This window comes from Hipposideros armiger, unplaced genomic scaffold (assembly GCF_001890085.2).
Source record: "Hipposideros armiger isolate ML-2016 unplaced genomic scaffold, ASM189008v1 scaffold_460, whole genome shotgun sequence".
NCBI classification, from domain to species: domain Eukaryota; kingdom Metazoa; phylum Chordata; class Mammalia; order Chiroptera; family Hipposideridae; genus Hipposideros; species Hipposideros armiger.
Window position 1 is genome coordinate 681,087 of NW_017731810.1, and position 21,452 is coordinate 702,538.

General features: G+C 50.2%; 2 protein-coding genes across 7 annotated transcripts in view; one reads left to right on the top strand and one right to left on the bottom strand.

Moving 5' to 3' along the window:
* Window positions 1-6,357, top strand: part of MARF1 (meiosis regulator and mRNA stability factor 1) — a 31,950-nt gene extending 25,593 nt beyond the window's left edge. For all 6 annotated transcript variants that reach the window (XM_019666108.1, XM_019666109.1, XM_019666113.1 and 3 more), the window contains exons 23-27: window positions 788-1,000; window positions 2,195-2,255; window positions 2,339-2,449; window positions 3,840-4,010; window positions 5,776-6,357. In XM_019666108.1, the coding sequence (XP_019521653.1) occupies window positions 788-1,000; window positions 2,195-2,255; window positions 2,339-2,449; window positions 3,840-4,010; window positions 5,776-6,014 (795 nt within the window). In that variant the 3' untranslated portion in view covers window positions 6,015-6,357. The remainder of the gene's footprint in view (window positions 1-787; window positions 1,001-2,194; window positions 2,256-2,338; window positions 2,450-3,839; window positions 4,011-5,775) is intronic.
* Window positions 6,358-13,552: 7,195 nt separating this feature from the next.
* The window catches only part of BMERB1 (bMERB domain containing 1), a 97,019-nt gene continuing 89,119 nt past the window's right edge, over window positions 13,553-21,452 (bottom strand). The window contains exons 4-6 of the mRNA XM_019666118.1: window positions 18,563-18,677; window positions 17,251-17,333; window positions 13,553-14,818 (exon numbers count right to left, since the gene is read on the bottom strand). Of these exons, the coding sequence (XP_019521663.1) occupies window positions 14,706-14,818; window positions 17,251-17,333; window positions 18,563-18,677 (311 nt within the window). The 3' untranslated portion in view covers window positions 13,553-14,705. The remainder of the gene's footprint in view (window positions 14,819-17,250; window positions 17,334-18,562; window positions 18,678-21,452) is intronic.

The following is a 21,452-nucleotide window of genomic DNA, read 5'->3' on the forward strand; positions in this document are numbered from 1 at the left end:
TCGGAGTTGAGCCCAGTTCTATACTAAGGTTACTCCTCTTCCCGTATTGCGATAGTTCCTAAATCAAATTGATTTTTACCTCCTTAACTACTGCCCATCTCTGGCTTTCTTTCAGAATATCAAATCCAACATTTTCTAAGCTCTGTAAATCATCTGTTATGTAAACACTAGTCCTAGGCAGTGAGGGATGTGCAGGACAGAAGGCTGGCCCGTGGCCGGCTGAGGCTGGGAAACACCCCGTCTCTTACAGATTCTCACTGCACAGTGAAGACTCTGAAAAGGTTTATGGTAAAGCAATTTGCCAGTTTACTTGAGGACAAAAGAGCTTTGGGGTTTTTTCCCTTATTGCTTTTGTTGGGGTTTTCATATTTTTTTTACGAACGCCAGTGTTGTCCTTCAGCGTCACAGGGCTCGTCAGAACACCACTCTGGGAGATGACGCTCAGTGGGCTCGGTCCTCAGGCCTGAGGCCGCTCTCCCTCTAGGGCTTTGCCTCCCCTCTTCGCTGCCTGTTTCGTTTGGATCCCAGGTTTGGCAGCTTCCTTCCTTTCTGATGAACGATTTCTCCAGACCGCTGTCCTCTTAGACTTGCAGATAGCACTCGGTTTGCTCCCGGCTCCGGCTTTCTCTTGGAGGAGGCCCTTGAGTGAATCCTTCCTCCTCCTCCTCGGCTCCTTGTCCGTGTTCAGGTGGACCTGGCACCGTGCCACTCTCAGCTGGAGGCCCTCACTTGCGGAGGGCAGGGCCTGTCACTGGGAGTGTCTAATGCTGCGTTTCCTCCTGACCAGGTTTTCACTAATGACAAGACAGAAGAGTGTGTGAGGCTCACGAGTCTGTACTTGTTTGCCAAGAACGTGCGGTCTTTACTTCACACTTACCACTACCAGCAGCTTTTCCTTCACGAATTTTCCACGGCCTATACCAAGTATGTCGGCGAAGCACTGCAACCCAAAGCGTACGGCTACAGCAGTGTGGAGGAGCTCCTGGGAGCGATCCCACAGGTGGGTGTCTTCCTGGAGAGGCTCGCTGTCGCTGGGTGTCTTCCTGGAGAGGCTCGCTGTCCTGAACAGAGTGAGGAAGTGGCCGGCCTGGGAACACAGCCTCTCCGAACATACGGTTTGCATGAAATGAATGGTTTTAGCGTTTCTCCTTCCTTCTGCAAACCCTTATTCCTTCCCTGTATGCCAAGTGAGCCTGGCCCTGGCCTCAGAAAGGTGTCAGGTAATGGAGAGGCGCACACCTGAGCAGGTGGTAATGCGTCCGTGTCAGTGCAGCCAGCAGTGGGCAGGGCCCATTCCCAGGCGCTCGGGGCTCCCGGGGTAGAGCGTCAGGGATGTGTAGGAGTCGGCCATGGGGTGAAGAGGGGAGAGGGGGGGTCTGGGGAGAGGGGACGGCGTGAGCAGATGCAGAGCAGTGACAAGTGACATTAAAAACCGTGCTGGAGCTTGACAGTGAGGTAAAAGCTCAGTGATGGGCGGCTTTGCTCCTCCAGGTAAGGAGCGGGGAGGAGCCTGAGGTTTGCGTGTGAAAAGCACCCCCGTCACTGCTGATCATGGTAGAGCTGAGGGAAATAGGAGAGGAAGGCTGGGAGCCTGGCCATTGCCGAGGTCGGTGAGAGTGCAGAAGGGATGGAACCTGAGTGGAAATAACGGAGGAAGTAGTTCAGGGCGCACGGGGCTGAGGTTGGGGACTTGGTGACAGACGGGTGCGGAAGCGCCAGGACCCAGCCCCGGGCTGAGGAGGCGGAGAGCAGCGCCATTCCGTAGAGGACTTGGTTTAAGGTTTAGGAGGACGAGCTCAGTGTGAAGGGTCTGGGGGAGCTCCGTGAATTCTTTGGGGTGTGTTTAGTTTCTGGAAAAAACAGTAAGGGCTCTCACGTGAGAACTGTCTTCATTTATAGACTAGAACTGGTGTTGGGAGACGGTCTTTTTTTAAGAGCCATAAAGAATATTTCTAAAGCTGAGTCTCAGGACTTGTAGACTACACGGCATTTTATAAGGGACATGTTTCTGCCAGCCTCTGTTGTTGCTTTAAAGGGTAAAGAAAGAATATAGACTTTTTTTTTCCTGGCATTAATTCAGCTTCTACATTCTAGAATGTTGAAAGCAGACTCAGTAGGTCACATCCTACCTGAATTTTAGGGCGCATGTCCCCTCTTTTACCATTGCTTAACCAGAAACATGTCTTGTGTGCAGGTGGTTTGGATAAAAGGACATGGTCATAAGAGGATTGTAGTGTTAAAAAACGACATGAAAAGTAAGTAAGCGCCCACCCCTGCCCGCCCCAGAAGCCCCGCTCCTCTCGTGGACGTCTGCCTCTGACGGCGCTTTGTCCTCCAGGTCGGCTCTCCCCCGCCAGTCATGAGCACCAGCCCTCAGCTCCCGAGCCCCTCCTGGAGGTGCCCGACTCTTACCCGGCCTTGGGACTCACGCTGGGAGCAGGTGGTGATGGTAAGAGGGGAGAAACAAAGCGAAGCCGGTGAAGTGCTAGCAGAAATGGCTTGGAGTGGGGCAGGGGCGGCTTGGGGGGCGCGCATCCGTGGGTTATTTTCATTAGTTAAAGTTAAGTGTTCATACAGTTTTCAAAGCAGTCTGATAGTTAGTTAAAAATAGAAAAAAAAACTGGCCTGCATTTGACAGCGTTCTATGGTTGACTGGTTAAGGTTCTTAAAGGATGTTGACACCCCCAAAATGACAATGGTGAACCCAATTCAGAGGTTATAGGGAGAAGTTAGTCTGACCCTTGTTAAAACAGAGTTTCAAGACGGTTGGCAGTAGGGTCCACTCGACTGGGAGACAGAGAGAAATCAGCTCTGAATACAACAGGGCCAAGTAGGGGTTTAAGGTCAAGGAGCAAAGTGAGGGCGTCAGCAGACGGAAAATTACCCAGAGGAGACATAGGGTGGGGGTTCTAGCGGAAGCGACCTAAAAGGATCCTCGCTAAAGGCAGGCAGCGGACTTAGACCTCAGGGCTGTGGGGTGGGGATCTGGATCAGAGAGCATGGCTGGGGGGTTCTCCATAAACTGACTTCCCAAGATTCTTGCTAAGACTGGACTCGGCAAGGACAGGACAGACAGAACGCCAAGGTCTAGTGGAGAAGAGGGGTCAGAGGAGCCCGACTCAAGCTGGGTCAAGGACAGTCTCTGTCATAGGACATTCCTGGGAAAGACTTGCTAGTAACTCATTAGTATTAGTCAAAACAGTATCAAGTCACTTAGATTTTATGTGGAACCATCTCTGGAGATAGACATCAACTTGCTTGAATTCTACAGCAATTTTAACGTCATTGAAAGATTTTCGAACCCACTGCGATGTATGAGAATTTTATCTTCATAGGACTCTGCACGTTGCTAGATAGTTAACTGCTCTGTGTTCTGTGTTTATAACTCAGTTTTGCAGCTTTTTACATTTTATGAAGCACCTGTCACCTATCTCCCTCAGCTGTCACCACACCTTCAGCAGTAGGCATTCGTGCTTGACAAATGAGGAAGTGAAGGTCTGGGGGGTTAAGTAGCTAGGAAGTGACAGACCTCGGACCCAGGACCTGTAATGCTGAGCTTGCTCCTTTAACTATGTTAGACCCCTTCTCAGGGTTTCTTGTCTCCCCTCTTTGGAAGCTGACTGGGGAACCCTTTTCCTCAGGTGGGGCCTGGGGGGGATCCTGGCTTGTGGCATTTCACTTACCAAAGACAGATCCAGATCATTCTGTTAGTGGTTTATGTTTAACCTTGAATTCCTGAGTATTTCCTCAAACTTTTCATCTTTAAGGCTTCGAAAGAAAGCCTGAGGCGCAGACCCCTGTAGACGGCGGCCTGAGCAGTCTCTGCCTTCTCTGTCCAGGGCCATGTCCAACGGAGCACGAGCTCCTCCGCCTGACCAACCAGTCTCCTGTGGACCTCCTGTGTGCCCCCGTCCCCTCCTGCCTGCCGTCCCCTCAGCTGACACCAGACCCTGTCATACTCCAGTCTGCTGATCTCATTCAATTTGAGGAACACCCACAGGAGGCTTCCGGTAGGATGCGCCTGTGTTGTCGTGCGCTTCTCCCTGTGGGCTTAAAAATAAAATGGTGCTGCCAACATATTAATCATTTGATAGAGGCGGGAAGCAGCGCTACCTTTTGGGGCACAAAATACCTGTGCTGACTATTCAGGACCCTCTTCCTGTCAAGGTTCCTCCACAGTGGGGCTCACAACCTGAAGTGGTTTGGGGAGCAAGCAAGGGAACGATGGTGGGTCTCGAGGGATGGTTTTATAGGTGGGACCTAAAGGAGGCGCACTTGTCACCAAACATACACGTCACCTCTGGTCTGGCCCAGGGGTTTCGGGGCCTTAGGAGAGTCTGAGTAGGGGCGGGAGGGGGTGTCTGTTCCTGCACCCCAGGCTCTGGGCAGTGATCTGAGGAGGAGGAAGGAGCCGACCACGTTGAACGCTGACGTCCTGTCCTGCTGGCTTGGCTCAGCGCTCACACTGTGCTCGGGGCTGGCAGACTCGGTCACACCTAATTCTCGCCACAGCCCTGCAGGTTGGGTGGCATCGCTTGTGTCATAACTAGCGATGAGTCTGGCTCTAGGCTGCCTGAGTAGGAATTAGCAGTCAGGATTTGCACTCAGGGCCTCTTGTCTTTCTGTGGCATCAGCTGCCCTCCTGAGAGGATGGGCCACCTGCTCTGTCCAGGTCCCTCCCATGTCGTCTTCGTCTGTGGTAACCAGTCCTTCCCCACGCTGCTGATGCCGCTTTCCAGGAGATCACAGACAGCCTCCTGACCACTGGGTGGATTTTCACAGCCCTTAGTCGTCTTAAGCAGCATTCGGCACTGTGGCCCAGTGAAAGAACTGAAGCTAGTTATCTGGGAAGTAGGGTACGGGGAACCGTACCCCTGGCTTCTGATACTGGAAGGTCTAGCCTGTGATGGACAGTGGGGTGACCAGCTAGAGCTGGTGGGAGCTTGATATTAACTCTTCCGTGGGGCTGCAGCCTTGGTGCATTTAATATACATGAGTTCAGCCATACATGTGACAAGAGAGAGAAAATGATTTAATGGTTTGGGCAGTTCTGTCTGTCATCCTCTCAGCAAGTGTCAGCCTGAAAAGGGAGCTGGGGCTCTGCCGTCCCCTCGGTCACTCACCTTCTATGTGCTTTCTGTGCAGGAGCCCCTTGCACGTGCAGTGGGAGTCTAAGGTATAATAGTACATGTCTGTCAAGCAACATGGCTCTCTATACAGCAGGCTCTTGTGGCTCAGCTCGAAAAGAGCAGCCTGTGACCCTGCAGGAGAACCAGCTGTGTTGGACTTTGGGGTTTTCAAGGGCAGTTTTGACTCTGTGCAACCCTCCCCTCGCTCTCCACCCTCACCTTAGACCTATCCAGAGTAAGGTGCTCTGTCGATGGTATGGGCTGGGGCTCCCTGATACTCAGGCCCCTCCTGGTGTGAAAGTCTTTAAGTCACGTGTGGCGTACGGGTCCTTCACTACCTACCTGACAGAGAGAGGCAATGGGCAGAGAAAGTGGGGGGAACAATGTTTTAAAATCATTGCCCATTGATTTGTAGCCAACAATGAAGATCTCTATAACTTTGTAATCCAGGGGAGAGCTAAGATGTAGTTTCTAAATATTGGACTGTGACACATGATATTGGTCACACAGCTAATATGTAAATTGTGGCATGGGTGTGACGCTGGGGGGCTATTTTTAAAATATTTTTTGAGAAAATACAAGTGTTGAAAACCAACACTTCTGGCAAGTCCTAGAACTGAATCTGTTTGCTTTCCTGTGTTTACAGACATTATGATTTTAAGCCAAGAAGAGAACATTGAAATTCCAGTAAATAACGAAAAGCCGACCTCTGTCTCCAGCTCACCTGGCATTGCAGCTGCTGTCCGCCTGCCTCCCTGCCCCTCCTCGGAAGCCTCCGAGTTGCAGCTCCGCAAAGACCCTGTGGAAAGCCCAGCCAAAAAGCAACCCAAAAATAGAGTAAAATTGGCAGCCAACTTCTCCTTTGCGCCTATAACCAAGCTTTGATTCAATCTGAACCTAGAATTAGGATGGGAAAACGCTGTCTTGATTCTGCACACAAAAGTGGGCTCAAAAACACAGCCTTCGCTGTTTTTCGTGGACACCCCTAGAAGCCACTTCCTTCACGGTTAGATGTGCTCCATACGTTTTGTTTCTTTTACATTGAACACAGCTTTGAGCTGAAGTTTTTCGTTTTTTGCCCCTCCCCCAATTATTTGCAAGAAAACGAAACAAAATTCTGGCATTTGTTAAAGAATCCTTAATGTATTTTACCAAATTTTTAAAAATTCTGAACTAGAGGGCCGGCCAAGTGGCGCGATGGTTAAGAACTGGCTTGGGATGCCAGAGGGCCCCGGTTCGGATCCCACATGTGAGGGCCAGTGACACTGCCCTCTACCAAAAAAAAAAAAAAAATTCTGAACTAGAGCAGTATTCCATGTGCAGAAAGCAGTGAGCGCTTGGCTGGAAGGGAGTGGTCCTAGTCCCCATTAAGCCACCTCGGTGGTATGATCCCACATGTAGCGTAATTTAGTCTCGAAGCCTTTGCTTACTGATGTTTTCAGACAGTATTATCGTTTGCATGACGTGACTTGAAGCAAAGCCTGGTCAGTGACTCGGCGTGTTCACACACCGAAGGAGAAGGTGGGCCAGGGAGCGAGAATGTATTTTCAGGTCGGATGTGAAGGTTTCCTGGCTCCCACGTGACTTGTAAGCGTGCCTTGATTTTTATTTAACTATGTCTGTAGTCGACAAGAGTGGCTTCATTACAAAATCTTTTAAATGTGCCCACTTTGGGGTTCCATTTAGGAGCTTTCTAGAAAGTTGAGGATGTTTTAAGCTTCCCTTTTATGTTCAGTTCCAGTTTGGTATGCATCAGGTTAAGGAAGAGGAATGGTCTTGGTGTTGTGAATTTGAAGTCAGCATTTGAATTCAGGCACACATTATTGTGTGTTGAGAGGCGATGTTGGGAAGAGGGTCTGATTTTCTAAACTATGCATCAAATGCATAAATTACAAATCAGAGCTGAGGGGTGAGGAGCTTTAACAGGGGCGGTATCGATACTCTTTCCACAAGGAAGACACAGAAATTCTATCCGTACATATGAAGGCCAAGGTTGATCGACTTAACCTTGTTTTTGTCATTTTAATTGCTGGTTTTGGTAGCTGGGAAGCTTTCTGTGTGAGCATGTGTTTGTGTGTCTTTTAATAGTGTCTGCTTTTACTCTGTTACTTCTCGCTGTTGGAAGCACGTCCAGGATGGTTGTGGAGTCTGATGTTGGCGTTGGGGAAAAGCCAGCCTTTGAGGGAGCACTGCCCTGTGGAATGACCTTCGCCCCGAGGGGCCGAGGCATCCGGGGATGGGTGGCCTCTCACCCCTCCTGGAGAAACCCAGCATTTACAATGGGTTGTATCTGTTGGGCAAAAAGGCGGATTCATTCACAGAGCAGAACCTGTTGGCAGGTCTTCCACTAGTTAGATGGTTTCTTCGGGGAAAATGTTTATAGTTTGTAATTTCTAGAAAGCCAGAAAATGGGCTCCGATTTCATAGCCAGCATTTTGATAAAATGCCACAAAATAAGGGCTATCGAGAGATTTTTACAAGTTAGATTTTTGTTCCCCAAATCTTTTAAATGAAGCCAGTGATTCCTAGTTCTCAGCACATGGCCCCAGTCAAGATGAAAAAGCCTTCCAAGCATGATGGCACTCTGCCAATCTCTCTGAAGGCATTTCCTCTACAGACATAGTGAGACGAAGGACGATGCAAACGTGCACTTTTTTTTTTAAAGAAGCTTTTAAACCGTGTAATGTAGTTGGTGTTGAGAACATCAGTGGCCTTATTCTGAGATTTCATAAGGCTGAGTTTGCACACGTGAACTTTAGTGTTGCTCGCATGTAAAGAATTGTGGACTTTAAAAATGTAAGAGGTACCATTACAAGTCACTGGGAGCAGTCTCAAAGAACAGCTTCTCTGGGTGGCAAAGAGACCGAAATTGTGTGCTGTCGTGTGAGTGTGGTTGCACTATTTGCTGGAGTTGCCAGTCAGCCTGGGAGGCATGTGTGACTCTGTAACAGTCGCTGTTTGAAGACAGAATACAGCGGGAGCTCGTGTTCGTAATGTATAATACTCCACAGTGGCCAGTCCAATCGCTATCTATTTTTTTATCCAGAGGCTTAATTAAATGATATGATGAAATAATGTATGAGAATTAAGACAATGAAATTCTTTATTTCTGGGTGGAAAGATGTACCAGGTTAGGTTTATCTGTTTAAAAAAAAAAGAAGTTATCACCAAAACCCCCTTTCCCATCTTGCACTGTTAGTTTTGGATTGGGCTTGGGGGGAAGAGATGTTTTTCTTAACTGTCTACTTTGTTTGATCACTTTTTTTGTGGTTCAAGTGCTGTTTTGTGTGTTGGGACCAAACAGTTGTCAATAAACTTTACAAGCAAGCATCTAATTTGAGGATTCCAAATGAGTGTTCTGTTTATAAACCAGTCCAGTTCTGCCATCTTTTCATCCGGGGCTCACCCAACAGCTCACCCCCTTTGAGTATCTGAACTGCAGAGCACATTGGTCTGACATTTTGAAGGCCCTTTGAATTTGGCATCCAGCCCTGGCAGGCGACAGGGTATTAGCTCTTCATGGTCAGGACCTTCCAAGGTTTCCAGCCCAGCCCCAGCTTATAATCATGGGTGGGTGGGGAGAATAAAATAACCACAATACGCTCCGGTCATAAAACTGGGATAATTCCTAGGCTCGCTCTCCCTGCGAAAAAAAATCCATTTTGCAGGCCACCTTGGTCTTGGTCACTGCCAAGCATGCTTTTGGATAAGCCCATTTGGAAAAGGCTTTTTTCACAGATTCCATTGTGAAGCCCTTCCCGAGACTGCCATGACCGCTTACTCCCTTACACGAATCTGAAAGCACCTAGAAGAGACTTGAATGTTTGGGTCAATTGCTTCTTGATAAAGTGCAATTTTTTAAAAGTTCAACATTAAAACGCTTTTAAAAACCTTGGGCCATCCTTTCCAATCTCTCTCAACGGTAGCAAATTTTTGCAGAAAAGCTTGAGTTCCCACCATGCCCTTTTAAAGACGTTCTGTAGGCTTCGATTGGGGTTTGAAATGGGGTGTCACATTTATCTTTGTGCATTTCCCCCTGGGCTGGAGATGGTAGCTTAGAAGGTGGCTGGCTGAGCGACAGCAGGCCTGTCCGTGCAAAGGAGGTTGATGCGCTCTTCTAGGACGTGGCTGCAGCATAACTCCAGCTAACCCTCTCTGTCCCCTTTGTCACAAGGAGCGTCGTGCTTTGGGTTTTATCTTCGCTGGTTTCCAGCTGCTTCATTGGGCAACGACTGAGTCATGCTCAGAAGTGTCGCTGCTCGTCCCACACCAGGGACCTGCTGTAGCCTCCGTGTGCTGTGTGGATTGGGACAGGTGGCATCATGGCTCTGGGGCTCGGGGAGGCGCGGAAGCCCTGACTCAGAGCCCCGTAAACCCGGGGTCAGCGTGGTCCCCACCCCTGCTTGCTTACACCTGACCTTCACCCTCCCACACGGCTTTCCATCAGGCTCGTACCACAGCCGGCCCGGCTCCCAGCGGCCAGTGTGATTACAGCGCCAGCTTCGTCCAACGCAACTCGGGGGAGAAATGCAGAGAAGACAGACCCAATTTGCTGGTTCGAATTAGGGTCAAGTCTCTTTCCCAGGAGAGTTCTAGCCTCTCCCTGGGAGGGAGACAGCCCTGGGGACCAGCCTAGGTTAGAAAACGGGGAAACCTGGTTGCCTTTGGGATGAATTCGACAAATGATACAACTGGCAAGTTAGACAGAACCCCCTGCTTTTCAGGTGGGTGGGACAGGGTGGTCTCAAGTCAGAGATAGAGGGCCACAGCTTTCTTCCACAATACGAAGAGAAGAATTCACATTTTCTGGGAAGGAAGGATTTGGAAATGGGGAACTTCAGGCACAGAGGAGGAAAAGGGGAAGAAACAGCTGCAGGTGGAAGCTTAGTAAAGGGCGCCCAGTGGTGAGTCAGCCAGGAGCACGCAGTGGTCAGGGTGACTCAGGCTGGCAGGGCGGGTGCTGGCACCATCTCTTCCGACGGCTGCGGGGAGCTCAGGTGAAGGCCTTTTCCCCTCGGCCTGGGAGCACTCCCAGGTGCAGGGCCCGGCATGGGCTCTGAGGCCTGACCCCCCGCCCACACACACACACACACTCCCCGACTGAGAGCCCCAGGTTTTGTGGGCGGTCGGCTGGAAGCTGCCTGCAAATCCTGGAGGCCGCCCATTGTCCCCCGGCACAGGGGCTTCCCCAAAATGGCCGCTTAGTTCATCAAGCTAGCAGAGCGCCTCCTCCAGCCTGCTAAATAGCAGCCTTGTCCAACGGAACCTGATCCAGGGAGTGACCGCCCAGCATCTTCACCGACTTCCGTTGGTTAGAAGCGAGTCACAGGCCCCTCCTCCTAGATGCTCTGTAAGTATTGGATGAATGAGTGACGGACGGACGTAGGAGGCCCAAGACATCCTACCCAGCTCCTGGCAGGGGATGAAGGGGTCCTGGTCTAAACCTCTTGAGGGCCGACAACCAAGCTTCCAAGTTGCAAGGGCCCTTAAGAGCGACTCGTCCAACCCACCCTCCGCCCCCACACGGGCTTCCAGATGGGGAACGTGAGGCTGGAGAGGCTGAGCCATGGCCCAGTCATCCGGTGGGACAGCCAGGCTGGGGGCCCTGCACTGCTTCCGAGTCCAGTCTTTATTGAGGCCCTGCCCGCAAGGGCCCCAGGCACGGAGCCAGGTGTGGGGACCCAATAAGGAAGACGTGGGCCCTGCCTCCCTGCAGGACTCAGACTCAGACTCAGACAGGAAGACCCCGCAGGGATAGTGGTTCTCAAACCAGGGAGGACATCAAATCACCAGGGAACCGTGTTTGGAATGCAGGCAGGCTGCTCAAACCACTGGCCTGGGCCCTCCCAAAACTGGGAGGGTCATGGAAGGCAGAGAGAACGTGGCAACGCAAAGAAGTGCTTCTCCTTTGTTTGAGCCTAAGATGGTTCATAACCCCCAGTTCTAACCACCTCTTTGTGTTACTCATTGCTGGGTGCTCCCCTGTGCACATGTGTGATGCATGAGTTAATAAACTTCTCTTTGTTTTCCTCTTGCTAATCTGCGTTTGGCAGGTCTCATTTACAGGGCCCCAGCGGGAGAACCCAAGATGGGTAAAGAAAAAGATTTTTGGGCCAGCCGAATGGCTCAGTTGGTTAAGAGCTCGCTCAAGAGTTTGAGCTCTGAGCAACAGCGGTTCGAGGCCAGCCCGAGCTGAGCAGCCGCTAAGCTGCCAATAGGTAGCAGGATGGCTCAGCAAAAAAAAAAAGAAAAAAAAAAAAGAAAAAGATTTTTCCTCCCCTCCATGACCAAAGGGTTACATCCCTGGTGAGAAGGGTCAGTGACAACAGAGTGACAGAGGTCAGATTAAAACAGGTTGAGGAGGGAGGTAGGGATGAGGGAAAATGGAGCTGGCAAGATGAGAGACAGGTCTCAAGAACGTAGAGAAGGTGATGGCTGTGAGGGAAGATGGGATGGAGGGTTGTTTGTTTTTTAATGGAAGAGATTTGTGGAAATGCTGATGGGATGAGAAAGGACAATGGAGGTTACAGGGGGTGGGTGCTGAATGGTGAGCCCACCACTATTCCCCATGGGACCTTGGACCACAACCTCACCTGTAAAGCGGAGGTGATAATAGGATCTGCCTCGTGGGGTTGATGGGAGAAGCAAACGAGCAAATGTGTGTACATGGTTCAGTGCACAGTGATAAACTCTCAGCAACTGTTACTCCTGTTACTATCCTCCCCTCCCCGCTCCCCTGGCTTCCAAAAGCAGCAAGTCTGGGTGTGCGGGTCCCCGAAGTCTGCAAGGTTTCCCAGCTTTGCAGGCAGCCCTGGTGATCTGGGAGCATCTTGAATTATTACTTTCTTCTGCTCTTCTGTGAAAGCCTAAATAAATGGTGTCTTCTTTTTTTTTTTTCTTTTAAGAAAATCAGTTGGAAGAGCAGGAACATAAGTCAGGTCCACCTCAGGGTTCCAGGCATGTACCACAGGCAGGATTGTCAGGAGGGTTTCAGTTTCCTTCGGCTCGTTGGATCCATGAGTGACTGCTCTCTGACTGCTCTGAGGTCAGGCCTTCGAGACCCACATTTTCCACAGGCAAGGGAGAGAGGTGGACCCTTTGCAGCCCGAGTTTTTATTGCCAAGAGTAGGACGCAGCTATGTAGTGGGTTGAATAGCATTCTCCCCCACCCCACCCCCCCGCAAATTCATATCTACTTGGTATCCCAGAATGTGACATTATTGAAATAGGGTTTTTGCAAAAGTAATTAAGGTAAGGACCAAGATGAAATTATCCTAGAGTAGGGAGGGCCCTAACTCCAATGAGTTGATCTCCTTATAAGAAGAGGAGAGGACACACAGACACACAGCAAAGGAGCAGGCCCTGTGCAGACGGAGGTGAGATTGCAGCAAGGAGGTCAAGGATGGCCAGGAGCAACCAGGAGCTGGAAGAGGCAGGAAGGATTCCTCTCTGGAGCCCTCAGAGGGGGCACAGCTGTGTGGACACTTTTATCTCAGATCTCTGGCCTCCAGGACTGTGAAGATGAATGTCTGTTGTTTATAGTCACCACGGTTGAAGTAATATGTCATGGCTGCCCCTGGAAGCTCTTACAGCCTGGCTTCGTGCTTGGTCTCGGGCGCTGAGGGACACAGTGGCACTGGCCGTGGCCTGAGGGAGCCCCTTCAGCTTCAGAAGAGCAGGACCTGGTGTGCAGGCCCAAGCTGGGACTGACGCAGAAACACATCTGAGACACTGTGGGGAGGGGCGTGCTGCCCACTGGGCGGGGCCACTGAACTGAGGACTCGGTGGTCCTCAGAGAGATGTTGTGTCAACTCCACAGCTGCTGTGGCTTGAGAAGCAATCAGATTTACCTTTGGTTTACAATTTTTTTTTTTTTTAATGTGAACCATTCATGGCGCAAGAGCTTTACTTCTAGAAGTTTCTCTTCAGGAAAAATCAGAAATTCAGATGGAGCTTCAGCCCCAGGATGTTTATCACGACATTATTTATAATACTGAAAAACTAGAAACAGCCTAAATGTCCAACAGTAAGGAAACAGATAAATTACGGTATATCAAGAAGATGATTACTAAGCAGCCGTTGTAAATATTTATGACGAGTGTTTAATGTTTACAAAGACCTTTTCATGATGGCGGAGAATGATCGTGATATGATGCTAAGTGAAAAAAAGAAAGCTGGTTATAAAATGGTACAATATGATGCCAATAATGAAAAAATGCATGGAAAAAAAGCCCAAAAGCAAATAGGCCAAAATGTCAGTGGCCTCTAGTTGGAGGAATTATGAGAGTAAAAAAACACAAAAACAAAAACAAAAACCCAAACCAGAAAATTTCTTTATAGTTTTCTAGACTTTTTAACTGATTTACTGTGTACATGGATTACTTCCAGAGTCAAGGAAAAAAGTAAAAACCTTAAAAATGCTGTGTACGTGGTTTCCATTTTTATTTTCTTCCATGGATGGTTGCACATCAGCAAATCTTGAGTTATGCTAACTACTTAGGCCGGTCACGACACACACACACACGCACAGAAAGGTCACATGGGCTGTGCCGAGCTGGCTGTAGCATATATATATATACATCAAGTTACACAGGTGGAATTGTTAGGCTGGTTAAAATACACCACTGAATCATGGGGCACGGTTGGGTCAGGCCGCCCCTCCTGCCCGCCGCAGCTGCTGTTTACGGAGGTCTGTGTGTTAGGCTGTGAGTGGGGTCCCGCTGGCTCTCCTTCCGGTGGCCCCCAATGGGTGGAGGGCATCTGGGTCAGCATCTGCTCTGGGTCCCCTTCTTGTCTGCCCTTGCCCTGGCGTTGGAGCCTCCAGCTCTCTGCCACCACTTCCGAGCACTGGGTGTGCTCCAGCCCAGTCACCCGTCCCCTCCGTTCCACACACCTCGGGCAGCCGTTGCAAGGGACGGAAGAGCCAAAAACGAATGGACACGCTCCTGGTGTGACCTGGGCCCAGACAGAGGAGGGGAGGAAGCCGGAGACGTGACCACGACACCACACACAAGCTCCATCTTGGCAGATGGGCCCTCTGTGTCTCCAAGACAGGTGGGCTGTGTGGAGCCCTCCAAGGCACAGCGCCTGGGAAAGGACAGACGGGAGACGGGAGCTGTGCCTGATTGGGGCAGGCCTGACAGCAGAGCTAGGAGGGTGGATGGGGGAAGTGTCCAACATGGCGCCAGACTGTTGAAAAGTCACGACTATACACACCTGGAGAACATGCCCCTCCCAGTTCATTCGCACGGTGGGTTAGATACAGCTAGATAGAAGTGGAGATATACTTTTTTGAGGGGGGACCTTTCCTGGTGGTTGGATAAACGGTGAGACAGACTCCTGGGTTCGGCATGCTCTGGGGAGGGCCATGCGACGGTGAGGGACTCCCTATTGCTACACTCTGTACAGGGCGGCCGGGCCCGCCCGCCACGCCCACGGCCCCTGGCGGCAGTCACAGGCTTGCCTTCAACCCCTTCCGCCTTGGAGAGCTCTTGGGCCCCGGTGGCATGGGGGCTATGAAGACAAGTGGGTGGGAGCGGGGGGTCCCCGTGGCCCTGGGGGCACCCCACATGAGGGCTACATGATATTGCACTGGGTGGCCCCACAGCAATCCTTGATGAGTGCCAGCCCGGTCTTGGCCACTGTGGGCTTGCTAGGTGGGGGCTCTGCTTTCTTCTCGGCTCGGGAGCCTGCAGCGAGGTAAGAGTGTAGAGGGAGAAAGGGAAAAAGGCAGAGAGGGAGAGGTGAGGTGAGGAGAGCCCTGACCACCTGCGGCCCCAGTCCCATTCCAACCCCTGGCCAAGCCTTGCTTCCACTCCACAGATTAGCTGGGGTGGAGAACCAGCGAGCGCTTCACAGGGTCCTACTGACAGTTCCCACTTCCCTACTGACTGACAGTTCCAACTGGCTTTCAGTCCTCAGCTTCCAGCCACAGTTTTCGTGCTTATCCTACTCAGGTTTCCTTGCCACAGTATCTGCCAAGCCTATCCCAGCGTCTGGCATCCAAGAAGTATTTGGTGGATGAGTAAATGGGAATTTCGTTCAAGTCACTTCAGTCCGAGGGCTCATGTCTTTTATTTCTGGAAAATGCTCATACATTATTCTTTCATTCTCTGTTAGCTCTTCTCCTGGGATGCCTATTAGATATAAGTTGGACCTTGTTAGTCTATCTTCCATGTTTCATCACTTCTCTTTCATATTTTTCATCTGTTTGTCTCTGTGCGGCATTCTGGGTAATTTCCTCAGCTCTGTTTTCCAATTTATGAATCCTCCCTTCAGCAGAGTCTCTATGTTAAATCATTCCATTTTTACTTTAGTAACAAAAAAATTTTTTTTTTAGAAAGCTAATTTCAAATCTACCTATACTTTTTTTCATAGCATCCTGCTATTTCATTTTGGGTTGTATTCCTTCTCTTAGTGCTTTCAAATTTGAATATACTTATTGTCTCTTTTAGATAAGTCTGTTATTTCTGGTCCTTGAGAGGGCAGGCTTACTCTTTTTGTTGCATTTACTGACTCTTTTCATGGTGGTTCAATCCTTCATGAGTTTTAAATTTTTATTGAGAGTTCATCTTCATGGGGGTTGCTTTATCTGTGGACTGTGTATTATGGAATGCTGAAACAACTTTGCATTTGCTTTGCTGGGGTCCCAGAAATTTCACTGGTTTTCGATTAGTTTTAAATTCTCAAGTTGGGATTCCAGCACCAGGCAGGTAGTGTAAATTTGGACCCCACACTTAGCATGTGGTATAAGTTGGTATATTGATTTCTTGCCAGAATTCTTTTTTCTCTCCATAACCCTAAACAGAATGCAAGTTTCCTTCCTTCTTCTCCACAGTGTTAGGTGGAGTTGTTCTGATTTGCCTTTTATGGAAGAGACAGCCCATGGAGGATGCTGGATTTACACAGGGACCATGTACCTTGTGATTTTAGGGGCCTGCAGAAGGGATCATGGCTCTTCTTTAATTCCCCACACTGTACAACTGTATTTTCATGGGATATTAATGGGTGATCAGATAAAACTAGGTTTGTAGCTATAGTCAACAGTGGCAGCTTTTGGGTTTTGTCTTCCTAGCAAGACTTCTAGTCCCTTTTACTCTGATAACAGCTCACGACCCTGTGGCTACAGGAGTGGGCATGTGACACAGATCTGGCTAATCACAGTACCCCAGCCTCCCGATAACAGTGATGGGCCTAAGAGGCGGGACCATAATTCAGACAGACCAATGAGAATCTTTCCCGGAGATTTATATATTTAGATACCAAAAGAGAGGACCTGTGGTACTGCCTTGCTACTAAGTTAAGGCTCCGGAGTTTTGGCCCCATGGAGGAGACCTGTGGGGTAGGAGAAAATGAAGCTAACATACAAAGAGGGGCAGAGATAAGAAATGGAAGTTAGGAAGCAAGCGTTAGAACAGTGTCCAGCCCCGGAAGCTCTGGTTCTTGTTGCTTTCCTTCCCCACTGTTTTCGCTAGAGACAGTTTGAATTGGACATCCATTCCTTATAAGTGGATCAACAGAGAGAAAAGCGTTCCTTGACACCAGGACCCATGACCAGTGTGTAATATGCTAGTGAGCATTAGGACCCCTCCATACAGAGGGTCGAATATGCAGCATTTCCCAAACGTATTTCACATGAAACCCTCTTTTTTTTTTCTCGTAGTATCTTGTGAGGCTAATGTTCTCACTCCGACAGAGGCCAGAGCTCCCTGAACTTCAGTCCCCACCTTTTCTGCCTCAGTGGCCACCTAGCTCCGTCTATGAAATGCACCAAACTGTGTGATTAGAGAGTGAAAGAAAGCTGCTGCCAGAACCGGCTGCCGAGTTTGCAGAACCCAATGCAAGTTGAAATTGCGAGGCCCCGTGTTGCAAAATTCTTAAGAATTTCAAGACTGCAACAGCTGAACATTAATGCAAGCACAGTACCCTTCCTTCTAGGCGTGGGGCCCTGGCCACTGCACAGGTTGCTCACTGATGGAGCTGGCCCTGCCGGCTGCCATCCTGGGACCACGTTTGATCTCTAATAAGTATCTCGTTGCGCCTTGTCTGGGCCCCAGAACTCTTTTTTTAATTTCCTTTTCTCTTGGCTAGGAGGAAGAGAAGAAATAAGATATGTACTTACTGGCTGGAGATTTGGTTCCTTTGTCTAGAGGTTTTAACTTGATTCTCAGGAAATCGGCCATTTCCTTGTCTTCTTCTTGCTCCCTGTGATCAGATGGGTAAAGACAAGAGAAAAGTCCCATAATCAAGGAACTGACGAAATGAGGCAAGGGGTTATGTGTGGGGGACCATGTAACAGGCTTTATGGATACTGCATGTATGTTGTGTGTTATGTATGGATGGTGCATATATGTGTGATAGGCAGGTGGTGTGTGTGTGTTGTGTTACGTGTGTGGGGGTGTGTGCCTATGTTTTGGGTTGTATGCTGTGTTTGATGGACCTGGTCTGAGGCAGAGACGTGTATCAACAATGGAGTAAATGCATAACTGGGTAGAGGTGAGACCCCAGGGCAGAGACAGGGACATTACAGGACCGAGTCTCCCTGCTGGGCATTCAGTGAGCTGGGCAACAACTCACCTGACCCTGTACCTTTAAGTCACCTTAGACACCTGTGCTCCCGTGTTACGTGGCAGGCCTCGGAGGGGAAGTCACCTTAGCTCTTCCAAGGGTCCCCAGGTGCTAAGACAGTGGGCTTTGCTTGAGCTGGGCAAGGGGCCTCCCAGGGGCCTCAGAGGACCCAGCAGGACACAGAGAGTAAAGAGGAAGCTGCCAGAGGAAGTTGCCCTCTGGGTTGGAGGCAGCCCCGTGAGCCCCTCTCCCTATGGATGGCTCCAAAGCCCTTGCTCCAGGACAAACGTAATCAAGAATCAACAGTCACATCTTTCCCATGCTGCCTCCTCCAGAGCCTTCATTCAGGTGACCGGTGGCTCCAGGGCCCATGGTTGTCCGGGTCAAGGTGGCAGGTACGTCTGCACATTGGAGATCCTGAAGGGGCATCGGAGCCACCAAGGAGAGGGGAAACGAAAAAACACACTGGACAGTGGAGAGGGCGGGCAAGGAAGCAAGTCTGTATAGGGGGCAGAGCTTCTGTAGAAACCAACAGAAGTTTCTAGACGGGGAAGAGAATGTGTAGAAAGCGCTGCCATGTGTAATGTGATGGAATTTCTCCCTGGTCACCTCCTCAAATGACATTCAGTTGAGACCCACAGGCCTCTGCTAGGCTGTTGAAAGCTGGACTTGAGTTTCTCTTGAACGTGAACTGGGTCCTTGGGCCGGAAGGTTGGGGTTCATTTGGATCCAGTGTTTGGGGCGTGTTTACCGATGCCATGCCTGACAGGCGAGGCCGTGAGTCCTAGGGGCAGAGGATGGCTTTGGAAGGAAGCCGGGGGCCGAGCTGCAGCCGCCCAGTGCGTGGTGACGCGCCAGCCACTCACCTTAGCCGCTCGACCTCTGCGTCATCGACGAGAAAATCCCTCTTCTGCACCAGTTTGTGGATCTTTTGGATCAGCTCGTCCTCTCTCTGCTTCTGCAGCTTCGTTTTTTCTTTTTCTGGGAAGAAGAAGACACCAGCAAAGAAACCACTGAGTGGAACTGGTGAAAGCACTTGGGTCCGAGTCTACCATTTCACCAGCTGGGTGAACTTGGAGAAGCAACTTGACCTTTTCAAGTTTCGGTTTCCTCCTCTGTGAAAATACACCCAGGGAGGCTTACGTGCAGTGATGTTAAGGAAAGGCTTAGCACCGAGCTTGGCCAGGGTGAGCGCTCAGGAAATGGTGATGCTGCGATGGGGTCGTGTAGGAGGCAGAGATCTCCGAGGGCTCAGGTAGGGGAGCCAGGGGGGAAATACTCCACAGCAAGGGCAAACCAACTTGTCAGATGGAAAGCATCTGTCCCAACTACCACGGGCTAGAACGCCACAGAGGAAACAGAAGAACCAGGGCGGGAAACGAGGACTGAGAAAACTAGGACAGAAACGCAATCTCGCTTGGGCTCCCTCTGCTCAGACCCCTTCAGAAGATACAGTGGGGCAGCTTGTCCATCTGCCTGCCTAGGACTGGTGCTGACAATTTCCTCTACATCTGGAGGCAGAATCAGAGGTCAGGGGACAATGATATTTGGCCAGGAGAGAAAAAAGGCTTCTGCCGTTCACCAGAAGGGCAAGTGGAGAGGGGATGGGGTTTCCATCAGCCCCGGGGATTCCTGGCTATCGCTGCATTCATGCAAGTAGCATCATTCCTCCCCTGGTGGGTCCTGTGGGCCGGATTCCCCAAATATCTGGTCAGCACCACAGAGCACCTCCCAACCCTCTGCAGGTGAGTTAACACAGCAACCATGGACTTTCCAAGGTACCCTGCTCGCTGAGTTCTCTCAGGGGGGTCCATAATGACTGCCAGGGCCCCCAGGAACAGACACACCTTTTCACCCAAGTTATTCACCCTCGTTTTCTATCTCTCAGCAGTTCAGGCATCCCCCAGCCTCCCAGGTACTCGGCTGCAGCCCTCCACTCATGCAGCCCCTCCCAGCAACTCACGGAAGAAGTTGCCTACTCAAAGTGGTCTGTGCCAGCTTACAAACCAGATACATACCCAAGTCTCCATGCCATCGGCCAGTGCAGCTCACCTGCTTAGGTGTGTCACAGACCTTTCCTGCCAGCAAACACCTCCCACCTGCCTGCAGGCCCCAGCCAACCCGTTCCAGGCCTCACTCCCCTGCTCACAGGCAACACCTACCTGCCCACAGGCTCCACCCACCTGTCTACACGCTTCACCACTTGCTGGGTGATGTGACCCTTTTCTTGCCAACATCACCCACCTACTTGCCAATGAGAACCGCCAGCTTACCAACTTCACCCACTGTTTGCTGGCATCACACATCTAAGTCCCACCAGCTCCACACGCTTGCCCATGTGACCCTCCAACGTGCTTCTTGTCCCCTCCAGCATGCCTCCCTCCCCAGGCCGCCATCACCTTTCCCTGGGCCGTGCCGAGGCCTCCCACCCAGTCTCCCTGGCCTGTAGCCCTTATCACAACTGTGGGCCCTCCCTTTAGAATCAGAGAGTCCTGGCTTGATGCCCCCAGCTTGTCTCCTTTTTAGCTGTGTGCCTCTGGGCACAAAGGATGAAATGCCCTGCAGATTAAATATTTACTGAACCAGGTACAAAAAGGAACAAATACTTATGGGATGCATCAAAAGCAAACAAATCTCACAACGTAAGTGTGCAGATGGTAAGTGCTTAATAAATTGAAAGCTATTATATTTATATTCTCATGAGCTTTACATTCTCGTTTAATCCAGGTTTCTCACCCTTGACACCACCGATGATGGTGCTGGGTAGTTCCTTATGGTGGGGGGCTGTCCCGGGCACTGTAGGATGTTTAGCAGCATCCCTGGTCTCTACCCACTCTTTGCTAGTAGTATGTCCTCCTCAATATGACAACCAAAAATGTGCTCTGGGGGACAAAATCGCTCCTGGTTGAGAATCACTAATTTAAATCTTTCCAATAACCCTCTGAGGGAGATGCTATGTCTGTGTCCAAGGGGAAGGTACCATGGCCTCTACAGCTAGCTCTAAAGCAACCCCAGTGCTAAAGCAGTGGTGGTGGCAGTGGGGGGTAGGGGGGGATGGAGACATCATGGTTTGTCCTTGAGAAGCCCTTCAGGCAGGAAGGGCCCCAGGTGTTCCTTCAGATCAGAGTCACCCACCATCAGGGAGCCGGCGAATTATTTTTCTGACCTTGGCTGGAGAGACGTGATTTTCTTGGCCATGCAGTGCTCTCTTTCCTTAATGCTTTTATTGATGGGTTACCGGAGCATCATTTCCCCCCCTAAATTCAGCTAAGTCCATCTAGAAACCTGGCAGTGATCCAGGGAATACACAGAAAGACTCTTAACAAGGAATCAGGGGAGAAGACGGGGAGAGGTGAGTAGGAATGCAACGAGAGGAAAGAAGACGTTAATATCTGACTTTCAGTACAAAGTGGTTGGGATGATGCAGTTGCCTGGGTAATCAGTGGGACTGGCGTTAAGGACCTGGGCTTTGGTGCTAACTGGCCCTATGACCCTGGGCAACCTGTGTTTCTCGGCTGGACAGGTAATGGCATTTGGGGAGGAGCCCATTCTTCACATGGGCCTGCCCCCATGCTGCAAATTTTAGCATCCCCTGCCTCTAACCTTTATTTAAACTTTCGATATTTTGTTCATTGTGGATTTTTTTGGTATGAATTTTTATATTTTAATAATTGCATTAAGATATTATTTGCCCTGATTACTGAAGCTTCTGTGCTCCAGCTGAGCGCCTTGTTCTTCTCACCCTAGTCCTGGTCA